Source organism: Oryctolagus cuniculus, chromosome 15 (genome assembly GCF_964237555.1).
Source record: "Oryctolagus cuniculus chromosome 15, mOryCun1.1, whole genome shotgun sequence".
Lineage (NCBI taxonomy): Eukaryota > Metazoa > Chordata > Mammalia > Lagomorpha > Leporidae > Oryctolagus > Oryctolagus cuniculus.
This window is the reverse complement of record NC_091446.1, coordinates 89,083,603-89,106,835: the sequence shown is the minus strand read 5'-3', so window position 1 is coordinate 89,106,835 and position 23,233 is coordinate 89,083,603. Positions and strand designations below refer to the sequence as shown.

General features: G+C 42.8%; 1 protein-coding gene across 1 annotated transcript; it reads right to left on the bottom strand.

Moving 5' to 3' along the window:
* Positions 1 to 14,364: 14,364 nt before the first annotated feature.
* Positions 14,365 to 18,414, bottom strand: LOC138845512 (zinc finger protein 665-like). The gene has a single exon (XM_070058389.1). It carries the CDS (start codon positions 18,412 to 18,414, stop codon positions 17,182 to 17,184), a length of 1,233 nt encoding a protein of 410 aa, XP_069914490.1. The 3' UTR covers positions 14,365 to 17,181.
* Positions 18,415 to 23,233: the final 4,819 nt, after the last annotated feature.

Genomic DNA, 23,233 nt, shown 5'->3' with positions numbered 1-23,233 from the left:
TTTCCACTGGAGAGAAGGGTTTGGAGAACGGATTCTTCAGCCAAACCATCGTGGGCTTGATTCCAAGCCAGTCGCCTGCAGCTGTGTGGCCTTGGGCCACTGACTCACCCCTCGAGTGGGGGGTGAGAAGGGCTCCTGCTTTGCAGGGTGTGGGGGTACGCCCCAATGCATTTCCACACGTGCTGGCACCACACCCAGTCACCCCCACCTGCCTTCAGCAGCCAGAGGAGTGACAAGCCCAAATCCTGGGCAGCTCAGCCAATTTGGGGCGCCAAATCTCACCGGCTCCTTTCGGACTCTGACGCATTTGCAAAGAGGAGGAGCCCTGTGACCCTACCCGCAGTGGCTTCTGCAGGAACCAGAGACTGCCCCACCCACCCTCAGCCTCATTCTCTGGCGGACCTTGGAACTACCGATGTCGGGCGTATCAGCAAGCGAGGAGGAAGACGAGGACGACAAGGAGGAAGAAGAGGAGACAGAGGGCGGAGTGGGGGACCCGGGGATCCGGGCGCCCAGCCCCAGCTGCTCCAGGACCTCCGAGTGGTCGCCGGGGTGGTTGTAGTGGAAGACACTGCTGCCCGTCAGCTCCACCTGCTGGCGACAGAGGGGCTTACAGGGAGTGTGGGGCGTGCACTGTCACCCTCTGCTCCCGCAGGCTGCATCTCCAGTGCCCCTGGCGGGGGGGGGGGGGGGGGGGAGGAGAGGAGGAGACGGACGTGCCAGAGCCCCCTTTTCCTGTGTCCCAGCAGGCTCGGGGCTCAGGATACATGCAAGGGGGGGTCTTACACCTAACTAGAACCTCTAGGTCAGCCTTGCAGTCATCTATCTCCCAAATCTTCCCGGCTCCCCCAGCCCGAGCCCCCGTCCTGTCCCCACTGAGCTCCTGCCCAGCAGCCTCGCTGCTCTTCTGGCTTCAGAGCCCCTAAGCTGGGGGCGGGGCACCCCTCTAAGCCACTCCCCATCACTGACTCCACCCACACCAGCTTCAAGCCTCCCTCCCCCCCAAATTCCCTATCAAATTACCCGGGCACGGGATGTCCCACTTGCTAAAAGGTTTGTGGGAAGGTAAAAGCCCATCTGATCTTCGAATAGACCTCCAAGGAGGGTGAGCCCTGTTGGGGGCCAGGGTGGTGACTGCTGGCCTGGTCCATTTCTCATGCTGGGACGGTGAGGTCAGGAGAGAGAGAAAGGGTACACCTGAGCCCGCTGGGGGCCCCTTAACTGTGAGAGACCCAGGTAGATGGAGACTGTCTCTGAGATGTACAGGAATTTTCCATCCTGGTTCAAGGCGAACACGAAGCCGTCCAGGGACTAGAGACCGGGAGAGAGAGTGGGGTGGAGGCCAGGTATCCATTGGCCCAGTGCTCAGAGAGGTTTGGAAATCTCGGTCTCCACCGGGGTTTGATGGTCCTAGAGGGCAGTTCTAGAGGGGAGGCAGTTCCAGTGGCCCTCAGAAGCAGGGGCAGAGGGGGAGCCCTAGCGTCGGGTCCCCTACCCCAATGCTCCCCAGGGTATGGATGGGAGAAGAGAGTACTGTTCCGAACGTGGCCACAAGGTGGCAGCAACGAGCAGCAGGCAGGGGCCTCACCTGCAAGATGTGTCCCGCGAGGTGCTGCTGAAAGACTTCAGAGACCAGCGCCACGGGGCCCCGGCTGCCTGGGGCTGCGGGGTTAAGGCCGGTCTACAAGTCTCCCAGCCATCCTGGAGCACTGGGCCCTGCGGGGGAGGGGCGATGTGGAGAATGACAGAATGGATACAGAGGGTGGTTCTTGTGCAGCCTCTGCTTGGGACGCCCACATCCGAGTGCCTGGATCCAGCTCCCTGCTAGTGCACCGGTGAGGCAGCAGATGATGTCCCAAGTGCTTGGGCCCCTGCCAGCCACGGGGGAGACCTGGTTGGAGTCCTGGGCTCCTGGGCTCAGCCTGGGCCAGCCCTGGCTGTTGCAGGCATTTGGGGAGCAAACCAGATCTTTTTCACTGTGCCTCTTCCAAATAAGTTCATCTTGGTGCAATTTTTAATGCAGCTTTTCATAACACATTTCCACGAACTTTCTGAAGACCTTTCAGTATAAAAGAACTGAGGAAGGAGTCTGACAATGCAGCCACAAGATGATTGGAACGCTGGCAGAAGACTTGGAGAGATTTCTCCAAAGAAGCTACCCAAAGGGCCAGTAAGCACATGGGAAGATGCTCAAGGGGATTAGTCCTTAGGGAGCTACAAATCAAAGCCACAGTGAGGGCCCTGCACCGTGACACAGTGGGTAGAGCCGCTGCCTGCAGTGCCAGCATCCCATATAGACACCAGTTCAAGTCCTGGCTGCTCCACTTCCAGTGCAGCTCCCTGCTATGGCCTGGGAAAGCAATGGGAGATGGCCCAAGTCCTTGGGCCCCTGCACCCACGTGGGCGACCCCGAAGAAGCTCCTGGCTTCAGTCTGGCCTAGCCACAGCCATTATGGCCATCTGGGGAGTGAACCAGCAGATGGAAAACGTATCTCTCTCTCACTCTCTGCCTTTCAAATAAAATAAATATATATTTTAAAAAATTCAGCTGCTTCTGGGCTGGCTCTGGGGCATAGAATGTCAAGCTTCCACCTGCAGTTTCTGCATCCCATATGGGTGCTGATTCAAGCCTCAGCTGCTCCATTTCCAATCCACCTTTGTTCTAATGCACCTTGGGTCCCTGCACCCATTTGAGAGACCCAGAAGGGGCTCTGTGCTTCTGGATTTTACCTGGCCCAACCCTGACCATTGCAGCCATTTGGGAAGAGAACAGTAGGCTGAAAATCTCTTTCTCTGTCTCTCTTCCTCTCCCCACCCCCCGTATCTCTGTCTTTTAAATAAATAAATAAATATTTTAGAAATGAATTCAGTCTCTTCTATAAATGATGCTTGGAAAGTTGGATTTCCACTGCTGTAGTTCAAAATCAAACCTATATCATACTCCCCATACAAGAATCAACTCACAATGGATCAAGGATCTAAACCTCATACCTGAAACCATCACATTACTCATGAACAACATAGGGGAAAGGCTATTGGTCTAAGCAATGAATTTTTGAATAAGGTAGCAGAAGCACAAGTAATAAAATAAACACCAATAGACTAATGTGATTACATCAATCTAAGAAATTGTTTCACAAAAAAGAAAATAATTAACAAAGTGAAGAGGTAATCAAAACAATGAGAGAAAATATTTGAAAACTATGCATCCAATAAAGGATTAATATCAAGAATATATAAGGAGTTCCAGAAACAGCAACAACAAAATAATCCAGTTAAAAATGTGCCAAGGGCAGGACAAGCATTTTCAAAGGATGAAATAAAAAGGGCCAACATGGGGCCAGCACTGTTGCATAGCAGGTAAAGCCACCACCTGCAATACCTGTATTCCATATGGGTGCTGGTTCAAGTCCCAGCTGCTCCACTTCTGATCTGGCTCTCTGCTATGACCCAAGTCCTTGGGCCCCTGCACCCACATGGGAGACCCAGAAAAAGCTCCTGGCTCCTGGCTCCAGACTGGTTCAGCTCTGACCATTGCAGCCATTTGGGGAGTGAACCAGTGGGTGGAAGCCTCCCCCCACTCTCTCTTTCTCTCTGTGTGTAACTCTGACTTTGAAATAAATAAATAAATCTTTAAAAAAAAAAAAAAGGCCAACAGACAGATGAAAAAACTCCAGGATCACTGCCATCAGGGAAATGCAAATACAAATTACAATGTGGTGTCACCTCACCCCAGTTAGAACGGCTGTTATTCAAAAATCAAAAATGGAAAATGCTGGTCATTATCACTCATAAATATTCTGAAATAAGCATTAAAACTATCACTCACCTAGTTTTCCTATTGCTTTTCTACTGTATCCATAATAGCCTGTTTCTTTTTATTTTTTCTCATCTCCTCCTTTTCAAACAGAAGTGCTGTAGAGCTCAATCATTGATATTCTTTCTAATGACTTTTACATCCTTGTTTGCACTAATGGTTTCCAAATTTGTATCTCCAGCCCAGGAACCCCTCCTTAATTTCAGATCGGTATATCACACTGCCTACTTGAGACCTCTCTTTGATTATCTATTGTGTATTTAAATCCCAAGAGGTCCAAAATATTACTAATGTTATTCTTTCTCATTCTTGTCCCTTAGATAGTCTTCCCTATGTGAGTTAATGGCAACTTCTGCAGTTGCTGTGCTGAGATCCACAGTGTAATTATTTATTTATTTATTTGCCAGGCAGAGTAGACAGTGAGAGAGACAGAGAGAGAGAGAGAGAGAGAGAGAGAGACAGTGAGAGAGAGACAGAGAGAAAGGTGTTCCTTCCATTGGTTTACCCCCAAAATGGCCGCTACAGCTGGCGTGCTGCACTGATCCGAAGCCAGGAGCCAGGTGCTTCCTCCTGGTCTCCCATGGGGTGCAGGGCCCACTGCCTTCCTGGGCCACAGCGAAGAGCTGGACTGGAAGAGGAGCAACCGGGACAGAATCTGGTGCCCCAACCAGACCAGAACCTGGGCTGCTAGTGCTGCAGGTGGAGGATTAGCCTAGTGAGCCACAGCACTGGCCCACAGTGCAATTCTTGATTAATCTTTGTTTCACAATTCCTATCTTGTCTGTAAACAAATCCTATCAAGTTTACCTCAAAAATGTGTCCAGAGGCTAGAAATATCTACCTTTAGTTCACCCCAACAGATGCAGTCTATATTAGTAGACTAATTGTTTTCTTTTTTAAATGAAATACTCAATTAATTGATTTTAATGCAGGAGTCTGCTACAAGTGAATGATGAAAACTGTGTATGTGATCAGGATAATAAAAGGTAAACTAAATCCTTCATTTTCTCTTGCAAAAATGTTAGCAGTGATAACTTTTCTGGAAATAAAACAGGATTGTATCTTCCCTGGGTCATAGCAAAAAATATTTCACTATATCAATGACCTTGAATGTTTTACAGGTAGCTGATAATTGAATTTGTTAAGGAACCATTTCAACAGACGGTTGCTATAGAATTTTGACTGATATGGTTAAGTTCAGAGAACTTAAAACATTTTTACTAAGAAAGGCAATAGAAAAGTTGGTGATAATTGAGGAATGTGGATTCTAAGAAGTCTTCTTTTAAAAATTAATCAATTACAATATGTTTTTACAGTGCTTTACGTGATCTGGTATAGAAGGCTGTGTTTATTCTATATACTTTTGTTTGCATGTGTAGGTAGTACAAATCTTGAAAAATATTTTTTAAATTTACTGTGACAAAATATATGTATGTTAGCAAAATTGAGACTTTAAAATGTGAATATGGTTTACTGCCCTTGTCTATACTCTTGAAGAACAGTGGTTTTCTTACTTGATATCTATTGAATTCTTTACTTAGTGGAGTTTTAAAAGTATGTCATTGTAAATTTTAAAAGAAAAATTAAGAAGAGAAGGAAGAGGGAAGATGGGAGCAAGGGTGAGAGAGAGTTGGTGGGAAGTATTACTATGCTCCTAAATCTGTACATATGAAATGCATGGGGTTTGTTCCCTTATGTAAATAAAAAATTAAAAAAGAATTCTGTTTAGAACTTCAATTGCTTTATAGTTCATGGTTAGATGTGATTCTTTATTAAATGGCTCAGAAATAGAATTACTTTCATTTTTTAAATTTGGAAGGCATAGAGACAAAGAGATAGGAATTTAATGAAAGAGCTAAACTCTTCATGTCCACTCCATGAGTGCCTAAACACTTGGAGTTAGGTCAGCAGAAAAGGCACTCAGTCAAGGTCTCCTAGGTGGGTAGCAAGAGCAGTTATCTGTCTCCCAGGGTCTGGATTATCAGGAAGCTTGAGTCAGGTTCTAGAGCCAGAAATGAAACCCAGGTACTCTGACATGTGATAATAAACAGAAACACTAAGGACCTGCTGAATATAATTTAGCCAGTCCTTTCCCTCCCTAGGAGTCCTGGAAAAGGATGACATGAGGCAGTTGTGGGAATCTCTTAGGTGTAGACACTTGAGAATTAACATTTTTTATTGGAAAGACAATACTGGGTTATGCTGCAAATTTGGGCTTTAGGTTTTGTAATTCACTTTCATGAAATTAATTTTATTTTCCATTTAGAGTTCTGATGGTTTCTTGCAGTAATAATCATTACTTTTTATGCAGAAGTGTAAGTTTACTTACTTAGAGCTTTGAATGCAGTAAATTATCCAAAGGAGATAGCTGCTGTTGAGAGCACTGCATTTCTAGTAATAATGTCTATTACCGTATGAGTGTCTCTAGAATAGTTGCCACAGACTTGGTGTTCTTTTCCTTTTGAGAATTACTGTAACAGTTGCCTTGGAAACCCCAGAAGGCCAATGAAGTGATCCTAACCACCACCAAACTTAGAGAAAGCAAATGAGGACATTGATTTCATCGTGGAAGGTCTTTATTTGTGGTGAAGAAATGAGCAGAACTCATCGTGCATTTTGGTTATTAACATCTGTTTTGTTTAGATAATTCTGATTTCCTAAGTTGGGAATTTGTACAACTGTTGCATGTGCATGTATATTTTGCTGTATCAAAGTAGCTGCTGTATGTTATTCAGATTTGATTTTTTTATATTCTCCGAGTTATGCTGTAGGCTTTGTGTCTAGTAAAATCTAATTCTTTTTTTTTTTTTTTTTTTTTTTTGACAGGCAGAGTGGACAGTGAGAGAGAGAGACAGAGAGAAAGGTCTTCCTTTGCCGTTGGTTCACCCTCCAATGGCCGCCGCGGCCGGCGCGCTGCGGCCGGCGCACCGCGCTGATCCGATGGCAGGAGCCAGGAGCCAGGTGCTTTTCCTGGTCTCCCATGGGGTGCAGGGCCCAAGCACCTGGGCCATCCTCCACTGCACTCCCGGGCCACAGCAGAGGGCTGGCCTGGAAGAGGGGCAACCGAGACAGAATCCGGCGCCCCGACCGGGACTAGAACCCGGTGTGCCGGCGCCGCTAGGCGGAGGATTAGCCTAGTGAGCCGCGGCGCCGGCCCTTAAAATCTAATTCTTGCCTCACATGCATTTGGGATTGTCTTTTAATAAAGAAATAAGAATTTTAATTACTATTTTCTGAAGGCCAACTTCATATGTATTTAAATCTCATAGTAGTGCTCAAATTAGGTGTTTTATCCCTGCAGATGAGGAGACAGATGCTGAGGAGCAAGATAATTGGCTCAAAGTCTTGTGACAGACTAACATGTTGCAGGACCTGGATTGGAACCAAGACTGGTGAGTTAAGTACATGTTGTCTCTACTACTCAAAACTGAATTACATACTTCTCCATATTTCTTTTTATTGTGCCTTGCCTTCACTCGAGTTTGGCTTACCAGTCTCTCTGGTCCATCCAGCTACAGAAGCTGGGGATGTTGAAGTAGGTCTTGGGGATAGGGTATAGGCTTCAGTGCTTCTGAACAGGGTAGAGGCCAGCTGATGAATGATGATGGTTACAGTTCAGCTAGGGGGGAAGTATGGCATCTGTTTGATGGCTGACATTACCAATAAGGCACCAGACCCTGGACAGATGCTTCATGAGATGGAGAACATACCTCAAGCATCATGCTGAAAAATGTGTTTCTCTTCTTGTCTCATTGGAGTCAGCCTAACTGGATTCTTTAGCTGTCTTTTCTTCCTGGGGCATCTCAGTTTCTTGTTTTTGAATTTTGGAAAGGAAGAACTTTTGGTGTGAACCATTACTCTTCAGGTAGGGTTGCCTTTTGCTGGCTCAGTGCATGCACTCTTGTCCAAACTCTTTTCTTCCTCAAACTGCCAGCTGCCTCCATGAAAAAAGGAAAAAATAGCAGCACCCTAGGTTCATTTTCTTATTCGTTCTATGATGTTATGTTATCTTTGTCTTAATGTAGTAATTAGCTGATCTAATAATCTAATAAATTTTATTTGGCTAACACAAATGTGCTAGAGGAAGACCTGACCTTTTTCTTTTTTAATAGGGAACTCTATTCTGTCTGTCTTGATCCAACTCCTTGGTGACCTTAGCCATGAGAATTTTAATCTACAGGCTCTGGGAAGACACAAAACCCATGAAGTGTGGGGTTGCTCTTGTCTTTTTTTTTAGTGCCTGTTTGTTGAAGGATGTAACAGTGGCTGTTGAATGACAGAGTGGCTGTTTTTGGAGGTAGAAGCACACAAGTGTCCAAAAAAGCAGCATCTAAACAGGAGATGAAGTGATTTGCTCTTCACATTAGTTGGCAGGTGCATTCTTTTTCAGAGAGTGAAGATGATACAGAATCCAAGTTAGAGAGGGCAGTTTGTAGGGAGGGAGGTGTGGTTGGGAAAATGAGCTTAGGCTGAAGCCTTTCTAATAGTGCTCTCACAAACATGCATCCAATAAAAGCAATTTGAAAAATGAAATTTAGCCATTCCTTAGCATTATATATATGACAGTGTCATTGACCCTGTTATCATAAATGGCTATGATTTTTCAGGGTGCTGTATAATAGTTGTTTATACTCTAGGGAAAATGAGAAGATTTGGTATGTGTACTTTAGAAAATAAAATATTGCCAATCTATCACAGATTATCATTTTTATTATAAAATTTTAAAATTTAAAAGCCATGTTTCTTTCCACCGTGACTATTATGGACATGCATTGGTTGTTCAATAAGTATTTGTTGAACCCAATAATAAATAAATGAACAGATGAGTAAAAGCCTATTGATGAATTTCTTGAGAAAAAATAAATCCAGGATTGGATTAAGATGGAGCAATACAGGGAGCTTACTGTTGTAGAAGATAGTATGAAAAAAGTGGAGAGAGTACAGTCTCAAGGAAGAGTTAGGGAAAAAATGGCAGAGGAAATGCCACACAAATTAGAGGGACACTGTGGACCATGTGCAGGGTGTGGTCATGCACAACTCAGAAACCCAGCAGCCAAGAACCTCAGCAGCAGCTCAGGAGGTGAGACCAGACTGGAGCAACCCAAGCCACTGGTGATAAAGTTGCAGAAAGATCCTGGTGGGAATCCAGCTAGGAGCCCTAAGTAGGACAGTGTACCTGCCTTGTTTCTCTCTCCCTGACCACCCTGAAACTGGCATTCTGTAACAAGCTGATAGAGAGCAGGCATCATTTTGGACATATGTAATAGATGCCCCAGTGTCTGTACACACAGCAAACAGCAGAGCAGAGAAACTTGAATTTGGTGGGGAGAACTGATGGGGGGCTGGGTGCTCATGACTGTGGGAGGCTTGTGTGCTGGGACTGTGAGAACACTGATGCTGCATGGGAGGGCTCAGGGTGTGGCTGGGACTTTGGGCAGTCACTGTGGGAAGTTGCATGTACTCAGGGCTCGCTGATTACCTGGTGAGGATCACTGAATATCGGTCTCCCACATATGTGCCAGGGGTCAGAATATGTGTGGAATCCACTGCTGCTTTCCCAGGAGCATTAACATAACTGGTTTGGAAGTACAGCAGCCAGAATTCAAGTCACCACTCATATAGAACCCCAGTATTGTAGGGAGTGGCTCAACCCATTATTAAACAACAGCTCCCTATCCTGTCTTCTGTGGTAAACTATTTCTAACATGCTTACTATTTTAGAATTAACTGTTGTTTTGTTGGGATCTTATGTATTGCACTATAAAATTTATCAGGTATTTTTTTTCTTTTTTTAAAAAAAGATTTATTTATTTACTTGAAAGTCAGAGTTACACAGAGTGAGAAGGAGAGGCAGAGAGAGATAGGTCTTCCAACTGCTAATTCACTCCCCAGTTGGCCGCAATGGCCAGAACTGTGCCTATCCAAAGCCAGGAGCCAAGCATTTCCTCCAGATCTCCCATGAGGGTGCAGGGTGGTGATAAATTATAAACCCATTTAGCTTGAGTATAGAGAATTATAATAGAAGAACACATTAGGAGTTTTGTTATTAACAACAGAGAGAATCAAAAGAGGCAGGTACACCATGTCTGCCTTCAGGCGCAGCACTGTTGATGTGAGGAAAGCAAAGGCTTTACTTTTCTTTTTGCTTAAGATATCTGGCTTACAGGAATAATCAGGCATGTCTTTTGAGTACACCTGTGAGGACTTGAGAGGTAGACGTTTAATCCTAATTTTACTGAGGTAGTCATGTTCAGTAGCACCTGGTAAGGTCCCTTCCATGTAAGCTGTAGCTGATCTGAAGAGGATCTTTCTATGAATTGCTTGTTCAGGGAAAGGTGCTGAAGTTGGTTTGTAGAAGGTCAGTTTTCAGGGACTGGGTCCAGGGTTTGGTATTTCAGGCTGCTATCCACATAGGCTGCAGAGTGATCTCTGGAAAATACAAGCAAAAACTTTGCCCATCATTATGAGAGGATCAGGCCCCTTCCATTGTTGGGTGGTTGGGTCCCTCCATCAAACCAGAGGCAACTGGGTTGCACCTGTGAAATGTCTCCAGTGTTTCACTACTGGTGGCTCTCTAGGGAGTGAGACCTCTAAGAACTTTACGGTGAAAGGAGCAAAGTTAATACACCCATAGTGGGGGTACCATACTCTCCCCTCTGTTTTTTTAAGCATAGACTTAAGGTCCTGCATGGGAAGTTAGTGCACAGTGACTCCTATGGTTAATTTAACAATTCACACTCTTTTGTGTGATGTCAGTAGTCACCCAAGGCTCTTGACATGAGCTGTCTAGGCTATGGAAGCCTTCTTATTCCACAAACTCCGTCAATATTTAGAGAAAGATGGAAGCAAAGTGAAAGTTCTCTCTTTGAATAGAGTACATCCTTCTTTGATGACCACTTCTTTCCACAGGAGTCTCACCCAGGGAGACTCTCCATGTAGGCACACCTTTTTGCACAAGTGTCCTGACTTTCCATGCCTGAAATGCTCTTGTGGGCTTTTTAGCCAGACCAGAATGCCTTTAGGGATGACTCTGAGGTCACTGAGCATTACTTAGAGCAATTGCCATTCAATGAGTCTGCAGTATGGACTGCTTCCCATGTTGAAGCATTTACTCCTCTTATATTCTATTAATTCTATTGATATGATCACTTTAACAATTAGTGCCTCCTATATGACCAATTTAAAACTTAATGCAATCAAATACAGTCACTTTTAAACTTAATAATATATATATATATATATGTTAAAACTTAAGATGTCACTTTCACCATCTAGTCCAAGGGGATTTGGGATCCAAAGGTGAAGTAAGTCCAGCTGTAAAATTATGATTTAAGCTCTCATTTTGGCTATGCTGTTACACAGAATATGTCACTCCTTTCATGAGATCTAAAAATCAAACTACATCTTGAGGAATCCCTCAGGACAGAGTCAGTGTCCCATCTTAAAGAGAATAGAGAAATGTGGGAGCAAGTCAGGCTTGCCAGAATGCCCACTGACAATGTCAAATGGAATCTTAGCAAGTGGTTTTAACCATTAAATAATAGCTTATAAAATATTTACTGTAGGTCCAATGCCTTCTATAAACTTCAAGAATACATGTATTTAAATATATCTTAAATATCTAACATGATGTGGCTTGTTTAAACAGAAAACAGAAACATAAAAACATTTTTTAGTTCCTTTCTATCAACAAATTTAAAACATCTGACAAAGAGATTCAGGTCACATGAATCAAATGTATCTTCAATTAATTTTAGCTATTAAATTTATGAGCAATCTTTCCTTGATAAACCAATTAAGACAGAGCTCAAAATAAATTTTCCCATGTAGACATACAATATGAAGACACACATAATACAATAGACAAGATAGAACAATAAAGCAGTTTTAGTAATAGTTTCCTAAAATATTTAGCTGTTTTCTTTTTTTTTTTTTATTTTTGACAGGCAGAGTGGACAGTGAGAGAGAGAGAGACAGAGAGAAAGGTCTTCCTTTTGCTGTTGGTTCACCCTCCAATGGCTGCGTTGGCTGGCACGCTGCAGCCAGTGCATTGTGCTGATCTGAAGCCAGGAGCCAGGTGCTTTTCCTGGTATTCCATGCGGGTGCAGGGCCCAAGCACTTGGGCCATCCTCCACTGCACTCCTGCGCCATAGCAGAGAGCTGGCCTGGAAGAGGGGCAACTGGGACAGAATCTGGCACCCCAACTGGGACTAGAACCCGGTGTGCGGGCACTGCAACATGGAGGATTAGCCTATTGACCCATGGCACTGGCCTCAGCTGTTTTCTTTATTACCAACCAATTAAAATTACTTTCTGTTCTTGGTAAACTTCATTAACCATACTTTCTTCCAGTTGGAACCTGTAGTGCATTATGGACTTCATCTGTTTACAGAACAATTCAAAACTACCGAATTCAATAGAAGTGGCTGGAAAAAGTCCATCAGAACCTATAGGAGGTCAGCTAAACACATAACCAACAATGTTTTAGTTTAGAGCAGCAAATCTGATATACAAAACTGTGGATGAGAAAAGACTTTAAATAGCTATGTTTAAAATGATAAACTCATTAACCAACAAGAGGCATTTGCTTACTTCACACAGTATTTTCAAAAGCAACTGTAGGATTTTACAAAACATTTAATTCTTTTAGGCCTCTGAGCCTTTCTCATTAAGATAACCACCATGTCTACTAACACAAGATCATTCGACTTTTTAACTTTCAGACATTTGTATCAGTGGCATTTTATATTATTGAAACTTAAAATTTAGCATGACTTCACATTTTAACAATAGCTGTAATATAACCCAAATAGCCTGATTGATTAGCTGGTGTCTCTCCAAGATGAGAGACATATATCCTTTGACATTTCCAGGAACCCAGCTGGAGATATCAAAGTCCAAATTCTTTGGAACTTTGATTTTTTTGAATGCCTGTAAAAGATGACAAGAAAGCTTAAAATATCTAGTTGAAATAAGATCCCTTAACATCATGACAAAGTATAGACCAGATTTGATCAACTTATAACTCCTTTAAAACTCAGTTGTTTTAAACAATTAGAACTTAAGAGGCATTAAGAGAACATAATAGATTACTTTAAAATAACACAAAATCTGTCTCTTTGTTTAGCTGGGAGACTAGGAAAAAGTGCTCAGGGAAGCAATATTGTGAAAAAATAGTTCTAAGTAATATGAAAGATAACCCAGACAAAACAGCAGTACAGCAAATCATTCAACCTCACTGAAACTACCAGCAGCTGCATCATTCATTTTCTATTAAATCTGTTTATAATAAGATTTAATTTGATGAACACTTGTAAGAAGCTGTGGGGACTTAAACAGGGATGAAGAGCTATTTCTCATGGGTAGTAATGGAGGTGGAATGGATTAGTTGCACAGCTATTATCTAGATGGGAAATAAAAGAGCTATTGCAGCTAGATGCACCCTAGCATTTGTAGCCCTGTTATCATGGGATAGCCATGCAACCTAGGATAAGTGTTCCTCCTGAGGGTATCCTGAGGAATTAACTGAATGTAAATCAGATTTATATAAATCGAGAAAGGACTTTGTAAATCAGAAGGAGTAAAAACACACATTTCCAATAAAAATGAGGGCCACCTGCAGGAGCAGAAAATACAACAAAAGTTATAAAAATTATAAGTTAAATTAATATAAAAGTGTACTACAGGGGCCAGCACTGTGTCATAGGTTAATACCCTGACCTGAAGTGCCGGCATCCCATATGGGTGCCAGTTCAAGACCCGGCTGCTCCACTTCCAATCTAGCTCTCTGCTATGGCCTGGGAAATAGTAGAAGGCCCAAGTGCTTGGGCCCCTGCACCTACATGGGAGATCTGGAGGAAGCTCCTGGCTTTGGATCAGCACAGTTCTGGCCATTGTGGCCAATTGGGGAGTGAACCATTGGATGGAAGATACTCTCTTGCTCTGCCTCTGCTTTTTCTGTGTAACTCTGACTTTCAAATAAATAAATCTTTTTTTTTTAAAGTATACTACATTTACGCTCCTGCTTCTCTGTTGCAATGGCTACCACATGGATAGACTTCATTCCATGTTCTTTTCAAGGCAATTAGGAATTGAATGAAGTAGAATGGAAAAGGGGTATCGTGAGTGAAAAAGGCATTATGCACTCAGTAATACAGGAAAATTCAGATGAGTGTTGCAACTTATAGGGTTTGAGGTTGTCCCTTTAAAGAATGAGGGTAATGTGTGCGACAACATCTACTTGCATCTTCAAATGGACCTTGGGTAGAGTAGTCTAATTCAGATGTGCACACAGATAAGTTGAAATTTCTAATGGGTATATAGGTCACCACAAACTCATTCCCTTGTGTTGCACACAACACTTATTATGCAGGGCTGGGGTACACTATTATGGCTGGAACATGTGTCACTTGATATGCCTATGGTGACATCACTGGTTTGCACTACAATAATGTGGGGAAAGAATCCTGGGTGGCCAACAAAGCGGCTATAAAACAAATAACTTTGTAATTGATGAAGATGGTATTCCAAATAACTGTTGAAATAACTGTTACTCAACTTTTAAATATTTATTAACAAAGTTTACACAAGAGAGCACAGTTCAGTTCATATACTTGATCCCACTCACAATCATGAGAAACCAAAAGTTCAGGTTGTATAAGAGAAAAATTTCTGAACAACAGTTAACCACTCTCTGTCACAATTCATCATGAAAACTGCCCAATACTCACTAAGGTGTGATTCCACCAAAGACTTCTTCCAAACAAATTATATTTCAGGGACTTCTCTCTGTAATCTTGCTATGTTTTGTGGAAGTTTCCCTAATAATAAAGGTATTTCACATTACAATACAGTCACAGGATTTTTTCTTTCTGTGAGTTGTCAGGTAACCATTGAGAGGTGACGTATGGTACATGACTTTTTTATGCATGTATGTTTTCTCATTTCTGAGTCTCTTTATGTGAATTGATTAATGGCAGAAGAATTTTTCACATTCATTAAATTGCCATTTTACTGTATGAATTCTCTGGTATTAGTTGATGTTTAATTTCTTGTTCTTTAAGATTTTTATTTGTTTCACAGGTAGAGTTACAGACAGTGAGAGAGACGGAGATAAAGGTCTTCCTTACGTTGGTTCACTCCTCAAATGGCCACAATGGCCAAAGCTGCACTAATCTGAAGCCAGGAGCCAGGTGCTTCTTCCTGGTCTTCCATGTGGGTGCAGAGGCCCAAGCACTTGGGCTGTCTTCTACTGCTTTCCCAGGCCACAGTAGAGCTGGATTGAAGAGGGGCAGCTGGGACTAGAACTGGCACCCATATGGGATGCCAGCATAGCAGGTGGAGGATTAATCTACTGCTCCACGGCACCGGCCTGATGTTTAATTTCTGGCCATGATTTTTTGAGGTCTATTGCACTTGAAGGATATCACCTTTTTTGACTTGCATATTTATGCAAGCCTGAATTGCATGAAAATATACTTCCACATTCATTACACCCCTAAGAAACCCCTTGTGTGAATTTTATGATGCATAATGATCAATTTCTGACAAATGGATTTTTTCACACTAATAGTATTTCTAAACTTCTGCTTTTTTTTTTTTTTTTTTTTTTTTTTACTTTTGACAGGCAGAGCGGACAGTGAGAGAGAGAGACAGAGAGAAAGCTCTTCCTTTGCCATTGGTTCACCCTCCAATGGCCACTGTGGCAGGCGCATCATGCTGATCCAAAGCCAGGTGCTTCTCCTGGTCTCCCATGTGGGTGTAGGGCCCAAGCACTTGGGCCATCCTCCTCTGCACTCCTGGGGCATAGCAGAGAGTTGGCCTGGAAGAGGGGCAACCAGGACAAAATCCGGTGTGCCAGTGCCGCAAGGCGGAGGATTAGCCTATTGAGCCACAGTGCCAGCCTATTTTTGTTTTTAACAATTTACTTTATTCATTTGAAAGACAGAGTTACAGAGAGACAGAGAAGCAGAAAGAGGTCTTCCATCCACTGGTTCACTCCCCAGATGGATGTAATGGCTGGAGCTGCAGCAATCCAAAGCCAGGAGTCAGGAGCTTCTTCTGGGTCTCCCATGTGGGTGCGGGGCCATCTTCTACTGCTTTCCCAGGCCATAGCAGAGAGCTGGATCAGAAGAGGAGCAAGCAGGACTAGAACCAGTGCCCAAATGGTATGCCAGCATTTCAGGCCAGGGATTTAACCTACTGTGCCACAGCTCTGGTCCCAACCTTTCTTCCTTATTGCAGTGCCTATTGTATGGGATGCAATTTCCAGCAAAAGGCTCTGTCACATGGTTATGTTGATTTTTGGAAAAAGTCCTTCACATTCACTATATTCTTAAGTTCGCTCCCTTGTTTGAACTACATGTGTTATGAGGTATTCCTTCGGACAAAAGGCTTTCCCACATTTATTACTAGATTTCCACCATGTAATAAATTCTCTGATGTTATATTGTGTGATTTTGACATAGTTTTCCAACACTCATTCCATTCATACGGTTTCTCCCCCATGTGAATTCTGATGTTTTATGAAGTGTTACTTATGGATAAAGGCTTTTCCATATGTATTATATCCAAAGTGTTTTCCCCCATATGAATTAGATGATGTGCAGGAGGGCTGAATTATGGGAAAAAGCTTTCCAAGTCATTATGTCCAAAAGGTTTCTCTTCATGTGAATTTTCTGATGCATTCTGAGATGTGACTTATTGCCAAGGGCTTTTCTACAGTCATTGCATTCATGAAGTTTCTCCCCAGTGTGAATTCTCTGGTGTGATACGAGCTATGATTTATAACATGATTTATAAAGGCTTTTCATCACTCATTAGATTCATAAGGTTTCTGCCCTGTGTGAATTCTGTTTTGATATAACTTATAGAAAAAGGCTTTTCTGCAGTCATTACATTTATAAGGTTATTTCCCTGTGTGAATCCTCTGATGCATTTGGAGTTGGAACTTAAAAATCAAGTTTTTCCACAGTCATTACACTCATGAAGTTTCAACACTGTGCATTCTCTGGTGCATTATGAGGTTTGACTTTTGTCCAAAGGCTTTTCCAGTCATTACATTCATAAGGTTTCTGCCCTGTGTGAATTCTCTGATGCATGATGAAGGTTGACTTATGGCTAAATGCTTTCCACAGTTATTACAATCATGAGTTTTCTACCCTGTGTGAATTCTCTGCTGTGATATGAGGTTTGTCTTTTGTCCAAAGGCTTTTACAAAGTCATTACATTCATGAGATTTCTTCCCTGTGTCAATTCTGATGTTTCCAAAGGATTGACTTTTATCCAGAGGCTTTCCCTCAATCATTACATTCATGGGGTTTCTCCCCTGTGTGAATTCTCCAGTGTGATATGAGGTGTGACTTTCATACAAAGGCTTTTCCACAGTCATTACATTTATGAGGTTTCTCCCCTGTGTGAATTCGCTGTTTCATCAGGTCTGACTTTTCTCCAAAGGCTTTTCCACAGTCATTACATTTATGAGGTTTCTCCCCTGTGTGAAGTCTCTGGTGCACGATGAGGTGTGACTTTTGTGTAAAGGCTTTTCCACAGTCATTACATTCATGAGGTTTCTGCCCTGTGTGAATTCGCTGGTGTATGATGAGATCTGACTTTCTTCCAAAGGCTTTTCCACAGTCAATACATTTATGAGGTTTCTCTCCTGTGTGAATTCGCTGGTGCATGATGAGGCATGACTTTCTTCCAAAGGCTTTTCCACAGTCATTACATTTATGAGGTTTCTCCCCTGTGTGAATTCTCTGGTGTACCATGAGGCATGCCTTTAGTCCAAAGGCTTTTCCACAGTCATTACATTCATGAGGTTTCTCCCCTTTGTGAATTCGCTGATGTACGATGAGGCATGACTTTCGTCCAAAGGCTTTTCCACAGTCATTACATTTATGAGGTTTCTCCCCTGTGTGAATTTGCTGGTGTATGATGAGGTATGACTTGTGTCCAAAGGCTTTTCCACAGTCATTACATTTATGAGGTTTCTCTCCTGTGTGAATTTGCTGATGTTTTCTGAGGACTGACTTGTGTCCAAAGGCTTTTCCACAGTCATTACATTTATGAGGTTTCTCCATTGTGTGAATTCTCTGGTGTATTACAAGGTTTGACTTTTGTCTAAAGGTTTTTCCACAGTCATTACATTCATAGGGTCTCTCCCCTGTGTGAATTCTCTGGTGTACTCTGAGGACTGACTTCCACCGAAAGCCTTTTCCACAATGAAGGCATTTATAAAGTTTCTCTTCTGTGTGAATTCGCTGATGGTTTATGAGGTATGACTTTTGTGTAAAGACTTTTCCACAGTCACTACATTCATGAGGTGAATTAAAACTGAGTGATTTTCCACAAGGTTTACATGTGTAAAGTTTTTCCTTTGTATTTAGTCTCTGATTTATTGCAAGATGTGACTGGTGAATGACAGGTTCAACATACCTAGTGTACTTATAAAATTTCTTTGTTGTGTGAGTTTGTTGATGCATATTGAGGCTAGAATTTTCATGGACAGCTTTTTCTATTTGAGTTACTTTTCCAAAAGTGACAGTTGATTTATTACAGTTTTCTGCCATATGAACCCTCTCAGATTTACAGAACATCTTGGAAAAACCCTGCAAGATATAGGTACCGGCAATGACTTCTTGGAAAACACCCCAGAAGCACAGGCAGTCAAAGCCAAAATTAACATTTGGGATTGCATCAAATTGAGAAGTTTCTGTACTGCAAAAGAAACAGTCAGGAGAGTGAAGAGACAACCAACAGAATGGGAAAAAATATTTGCAAACTATGCAACAGATAAAGGGTTAATAACCAGAATCTACAAAGAAATCAAGAAACTCCACAAGATCAAAACAAACAACCCACTTAGGAGATGGGCCAAGGACCTCAATAGACATTTTTCAAAAGAGGAAATCCAAATGGCCAACAGACACATGAAAAAATGTTCAAGATCACTAGCAATCAGGGTAATGCAAATCAAAACCACAATGAGGTTCCACCTCACCCCGGTTAGAATGGCTCACATTCAGAAATCTACCAACAACAGATGCTGGAGAGGATGTGGGGAAAAAGGGACACTAACCCACTGTTGGTGGGAATGCAAACTGGTTAAGCCACTATGGAAGTCAGTCTGGAGATTCCTCAGAAACCTGAAGATAACCCTACCATTCAACCCAGCCATCCCACTCCTTGGAATTTACCCAAAGGAAATGAAATTGGCAAACAAAAAAGCTGTCTGCACATTAATGTTTATTGCAGCTCAATTCACAATAGCTAAGACCTGGAACCAACCCAAATGTCCATCAACAGTAGACTGGATAAAGAAATTATGGGACATGTACTCTATAGAATACTATACAGCAGTCAAAAACAACGAAACCCAGTCATTTGCAAGAAGATGGAGGAATTTGGAAAACATCATGCTGAATGAATTGAGCCAGTCCCAAAGGGACAAATATCATATGTTCTCCCTGATTGGCAACAACTAACTGAGCACCAAAGGGGAAACTTGTTGAAGTGAAATGGACACTATGAGAAACAGTGACTTGATCAGCTCTTGTCCTGACGGCTGATGTACAATGTAATACTTTATCCATTTTAGTATTTTTTTTTTGTTCTAGTACCATTGGTTGAACTCTGTAATTAACACACAATCATTCTTAGGTGTTTAAATTTTAACTGAAAAGTGATCCCTGTTAGGAATTTGGAAAACATTATGCTGAGTGAAATAAGCCAATCCCAAAGGGACAAATACCACTTGTTCTCCTTGATAGGTGACAACTAACTGAGCACCAAAAAGGAAACCTGTTAAAGTGAAATGAACACTATGAGAAACGGTGACGTGATCAGCCCTCACCCTGACCGTTGATGAGCAGCTTAATATGTTATGCCTCTTAGTTTTTTTTTTGTTTGTTCTACTTAATACTTTTGGTTGAATACTGTAATCAATACACAATTCTTCTTAAGTGCTGAAACTTAACTGAAAAGTGATCCCTGTTAAATGTAAGAGTGGGAATAAGAGAGGGAAGAGATGTGCAATTCGGGACATGCTCAAGCTGACTTACCTCAAATGGTAGAGTTAGAAATATACCAGGGGATTCCAATTCAATTCCATCAAGGTGGCATGTACCAATGCCATCTCACTAATCCCAGTGATCAATTTCTGTTCACAATTGATCATAATGATAGGACTAAGAGCCAAAGGGATCACATAAACAAGAATAGTGTCTGCAAATACTAGCTGATAGAATCAAAAAGGGAGAGAATGATCCAACATGGGAAGCGAGATACACAGCAGACCCATAGAATGGCAGATGTCCTAAACAGCACTCTGGCCTCAGAATCAGCCCTTAAGGCATTTGGATGTGGCTGAAAAGCCCATGAGAGTATTTCAGGCATGGAAAGCCAAGACACTCTGGGGGAAAAAAAAACCTAAATGAAAGATCTGCTCGAGTGAGATCCCAGTGGAAAGAATGGGTCATCAAAGAAGGAGGTACCTTTCTCTGAAGGGAGGAGAGAACTTCCACTTTGACCATGGCCTTGTCTAAATATGATCAGAGTCAGTGAACTCAGGGGGCTTCCATAGCCTTGGCAACTCATGACAAGAGCCGAGGGTGATTACTGAGGCCATAGACAAGAGTGTCAATTTGTTAAGTCAACAACAGAAGTCACTGTGCACTTACTCCTCATGTAGGATCTTTGTCCTTAGTGTGCTGTACATTGAGATTTAATGCTATAACTAGTACTCAAACAGTATTTTTCACTTTATGTTTCTGTGTGGGAGCAAACTGTTGAAATCTATACTTAATGTATGCTAAACTGATCTTCTGTATATAAAGAGAATCGAAAATGAATCTTGATGTGAATGGAAGGGGAGAGGGAGTGGGAAAGGGGAGGGTTGTGGGATGGAGGGACGTTATGGGGTGGAAGCCATTGTAATCCATAAGCTGTACTTTAGAAATTTATATTTATTAAATAAAAGTTAAAAAAAAAAAAGAAAATCAGGGCCAGCACTATGGTGCAAATATTAGGCCTCAACCTACAATGCCAGCATCTTGTATGAGCATTCTTTGAGTCCTTACTGCTCCTCTTCCAATCCAACACCCTATAAATACATGTTGGAAAGCAGTGGAGTCATCACCCAAGTACCTGGACCCCTACACCCACATGGGAGACCTGAATGGAGTTCCAGGCTCCTGGATTTGTTCTGGTTCAGCCTCAGCTATTGTGGCCATTTGGAGAGTAGACTAATAGATGGAAGATCTCTCTCTCTCTCTTTCAACTATCTATCTTTCTCCTTCTCTGTCACTCAGACTTCTATATTTTAAAGATTCTTTTTTCTCTTTTGAAAGTCAGAGTTGTACAGAGAGAGGAAGAGACAGAGACAGAGGGAGAAATCTTCCATCTGCTTGTTCACTCCCTCCAGATGGCTACAATGGCTGGTGTCAGTTCAGGCTAAAGCCATGAGTCAGGAGATTCTTCCAGTCTCCAGGCGAGTGGCTGGAGCTCAAACACTTGTGCCATCCTCTGTTGCTTTTCCCAGGCCATTAGCAGGGAGCTGGACTGGAAATGGAGCAGCCAGAACATAAACATATAAGATGCCAGCATCACAGGTGCTAACTTTACCCAATACCCCTCAAAGCCAGCCCTTCTGCCTTTCAAATAAATAAATAAATCTATTTTAAACAATAAATCTTTGAGTATCTTCCTGGTTGTGTCTGAAATCATCTAGCCAATGAATGCAATGGTGTGATAACATCACTACAATGAACGGGGACCCAGACACTGGGAACTGATCCTGTGCCCAGCATGTAGAATGTTTGGTAGGTTGTTTTCTAAGTCTTTTTAAAAATCTATTTATTTGAAATAGAGCTACAGAGAGAGAAGAGACACACAGAGAGAGAGAGAGAGACCTTCCTCCCACAGGTTCACTCCACAAATGCCTGCAATATCCAGAGATGGGCTGAGCTGAAGCCAGAAGCCAGGAGCTTCATCCAGACCTCCCACATGGCAGGCAGGGGCCCAAGTCCTTGGGCCATCTTCTTTTTTTAAGATTTATTTTGCTTATTTGGAAGTCAGGGTTACACAGAGAGAAAAGGAGAGGCAGAGAGAGAGAGAGAAAGGTCTTCCATCCACTGGTTCACTCCCCAGTTGGCTGGAGTGCACCCATCTGAAGCCAGGAGCCAGGAGCTTCCTGCAGGTCTTCCCATGTGGGTGCAGGAGCCCAACGACTTGGGTCATTTTCCACTGCTTTTCCAGGCCATAGCAGAGAGCTGGATCAGACGTGGAGCTTCCAGGACTTGAAATGGTGCCTATATGGGATGCCAGCACTGCAGGCTGTGGCTTCACCTGCTGTGCCACAGTGCTGGCCCCTGGGCCATCTTCTGATGCTTTCCAAGGCACACTAGTATTGAACTGGATCAGAAATGGAGCAGCCAAGTCTCAAACTGGCACCCACATGGGATCACTGGAAGTGGCTTAAGCCACTATGCCACAACAGTGCCCCCCTCCCCCAATGTTTTGAGAGTGCTCCTGGGATGGCAAGTATTTGTCAAGGGGTTTGTATGTGTCAGACTCTACAGTACCTCAACATGTTATGAGTGTCCCTCATATTCAGAAACCGAGTCACCACTCCTCCAAACCTGTTTCCTCTGAGACTGAGTTTCTGAACAGGACACTGCTGCCACAAGTGCCATCCATCCTCCAGGTCACAAGGGATGCTGAGATGACAGCAGCTGTCAGCTAGCAAGGGGTCATAGAACACTTCAGCACTGGCTGGGGGTGTGAAAGAACATTTAAATTTTGTAGAGACCTGAAATCTGGGGCCTGATCCCAGAGGAGAGAAGCAGCCTCTGTGCTACTGGGAGGAAACATCATAAGATTTCCCTGCTGGGACCCCAAGTTACAGAAAGATGCTGCTGCTCCCTTTTCTGAACCTCCAAATGACAGGTTTGTCAGCTGCAGTCTTTGCAGCCTTCCTGTGGCTCCCTTAAACCACATGAGTAGGCACAAGACCCAACAGACAGGTGCCAACAATTCACTGGATTTGCAGTTTTACTGCACGTCACTATTGCTCCCTAGAGAGTCCAGTTGACACATTTCAGTAATTTCTCTTTGTGGAACACTCAAAGCAAGTTTACTCATCAGTGCAGTGTATAAGCCCTCTGAGAGTGGTTCTGAATTGGAGTGCTGAGGAGCCATTGATGTTTAGCTCTACCCAAAAGGTAAGGATGAACCCTGGGATGTATGTCATTTACCTGTGGGTTTACCTATTCAAATATCCCCAAGATATCAAGCATTACAGTTATTAAAAATATATCTTGGGTCCACTGTCTGCAATGATGACACCCTATATAGGCACTGCTTCATGTACTAACTGCTACACTTCTTTCTTTTTTTTAAAGATTTATTTACTTATTC

Coding starts and splice junctions, on each gene's coding strand:
- LOC138845512 (XM_070058389.1), bottom strand. CDS start 18,414: ATGTTCTGTAAATCTGAGAGGGTTCATATGGCAGAAAACTGTAATAAA.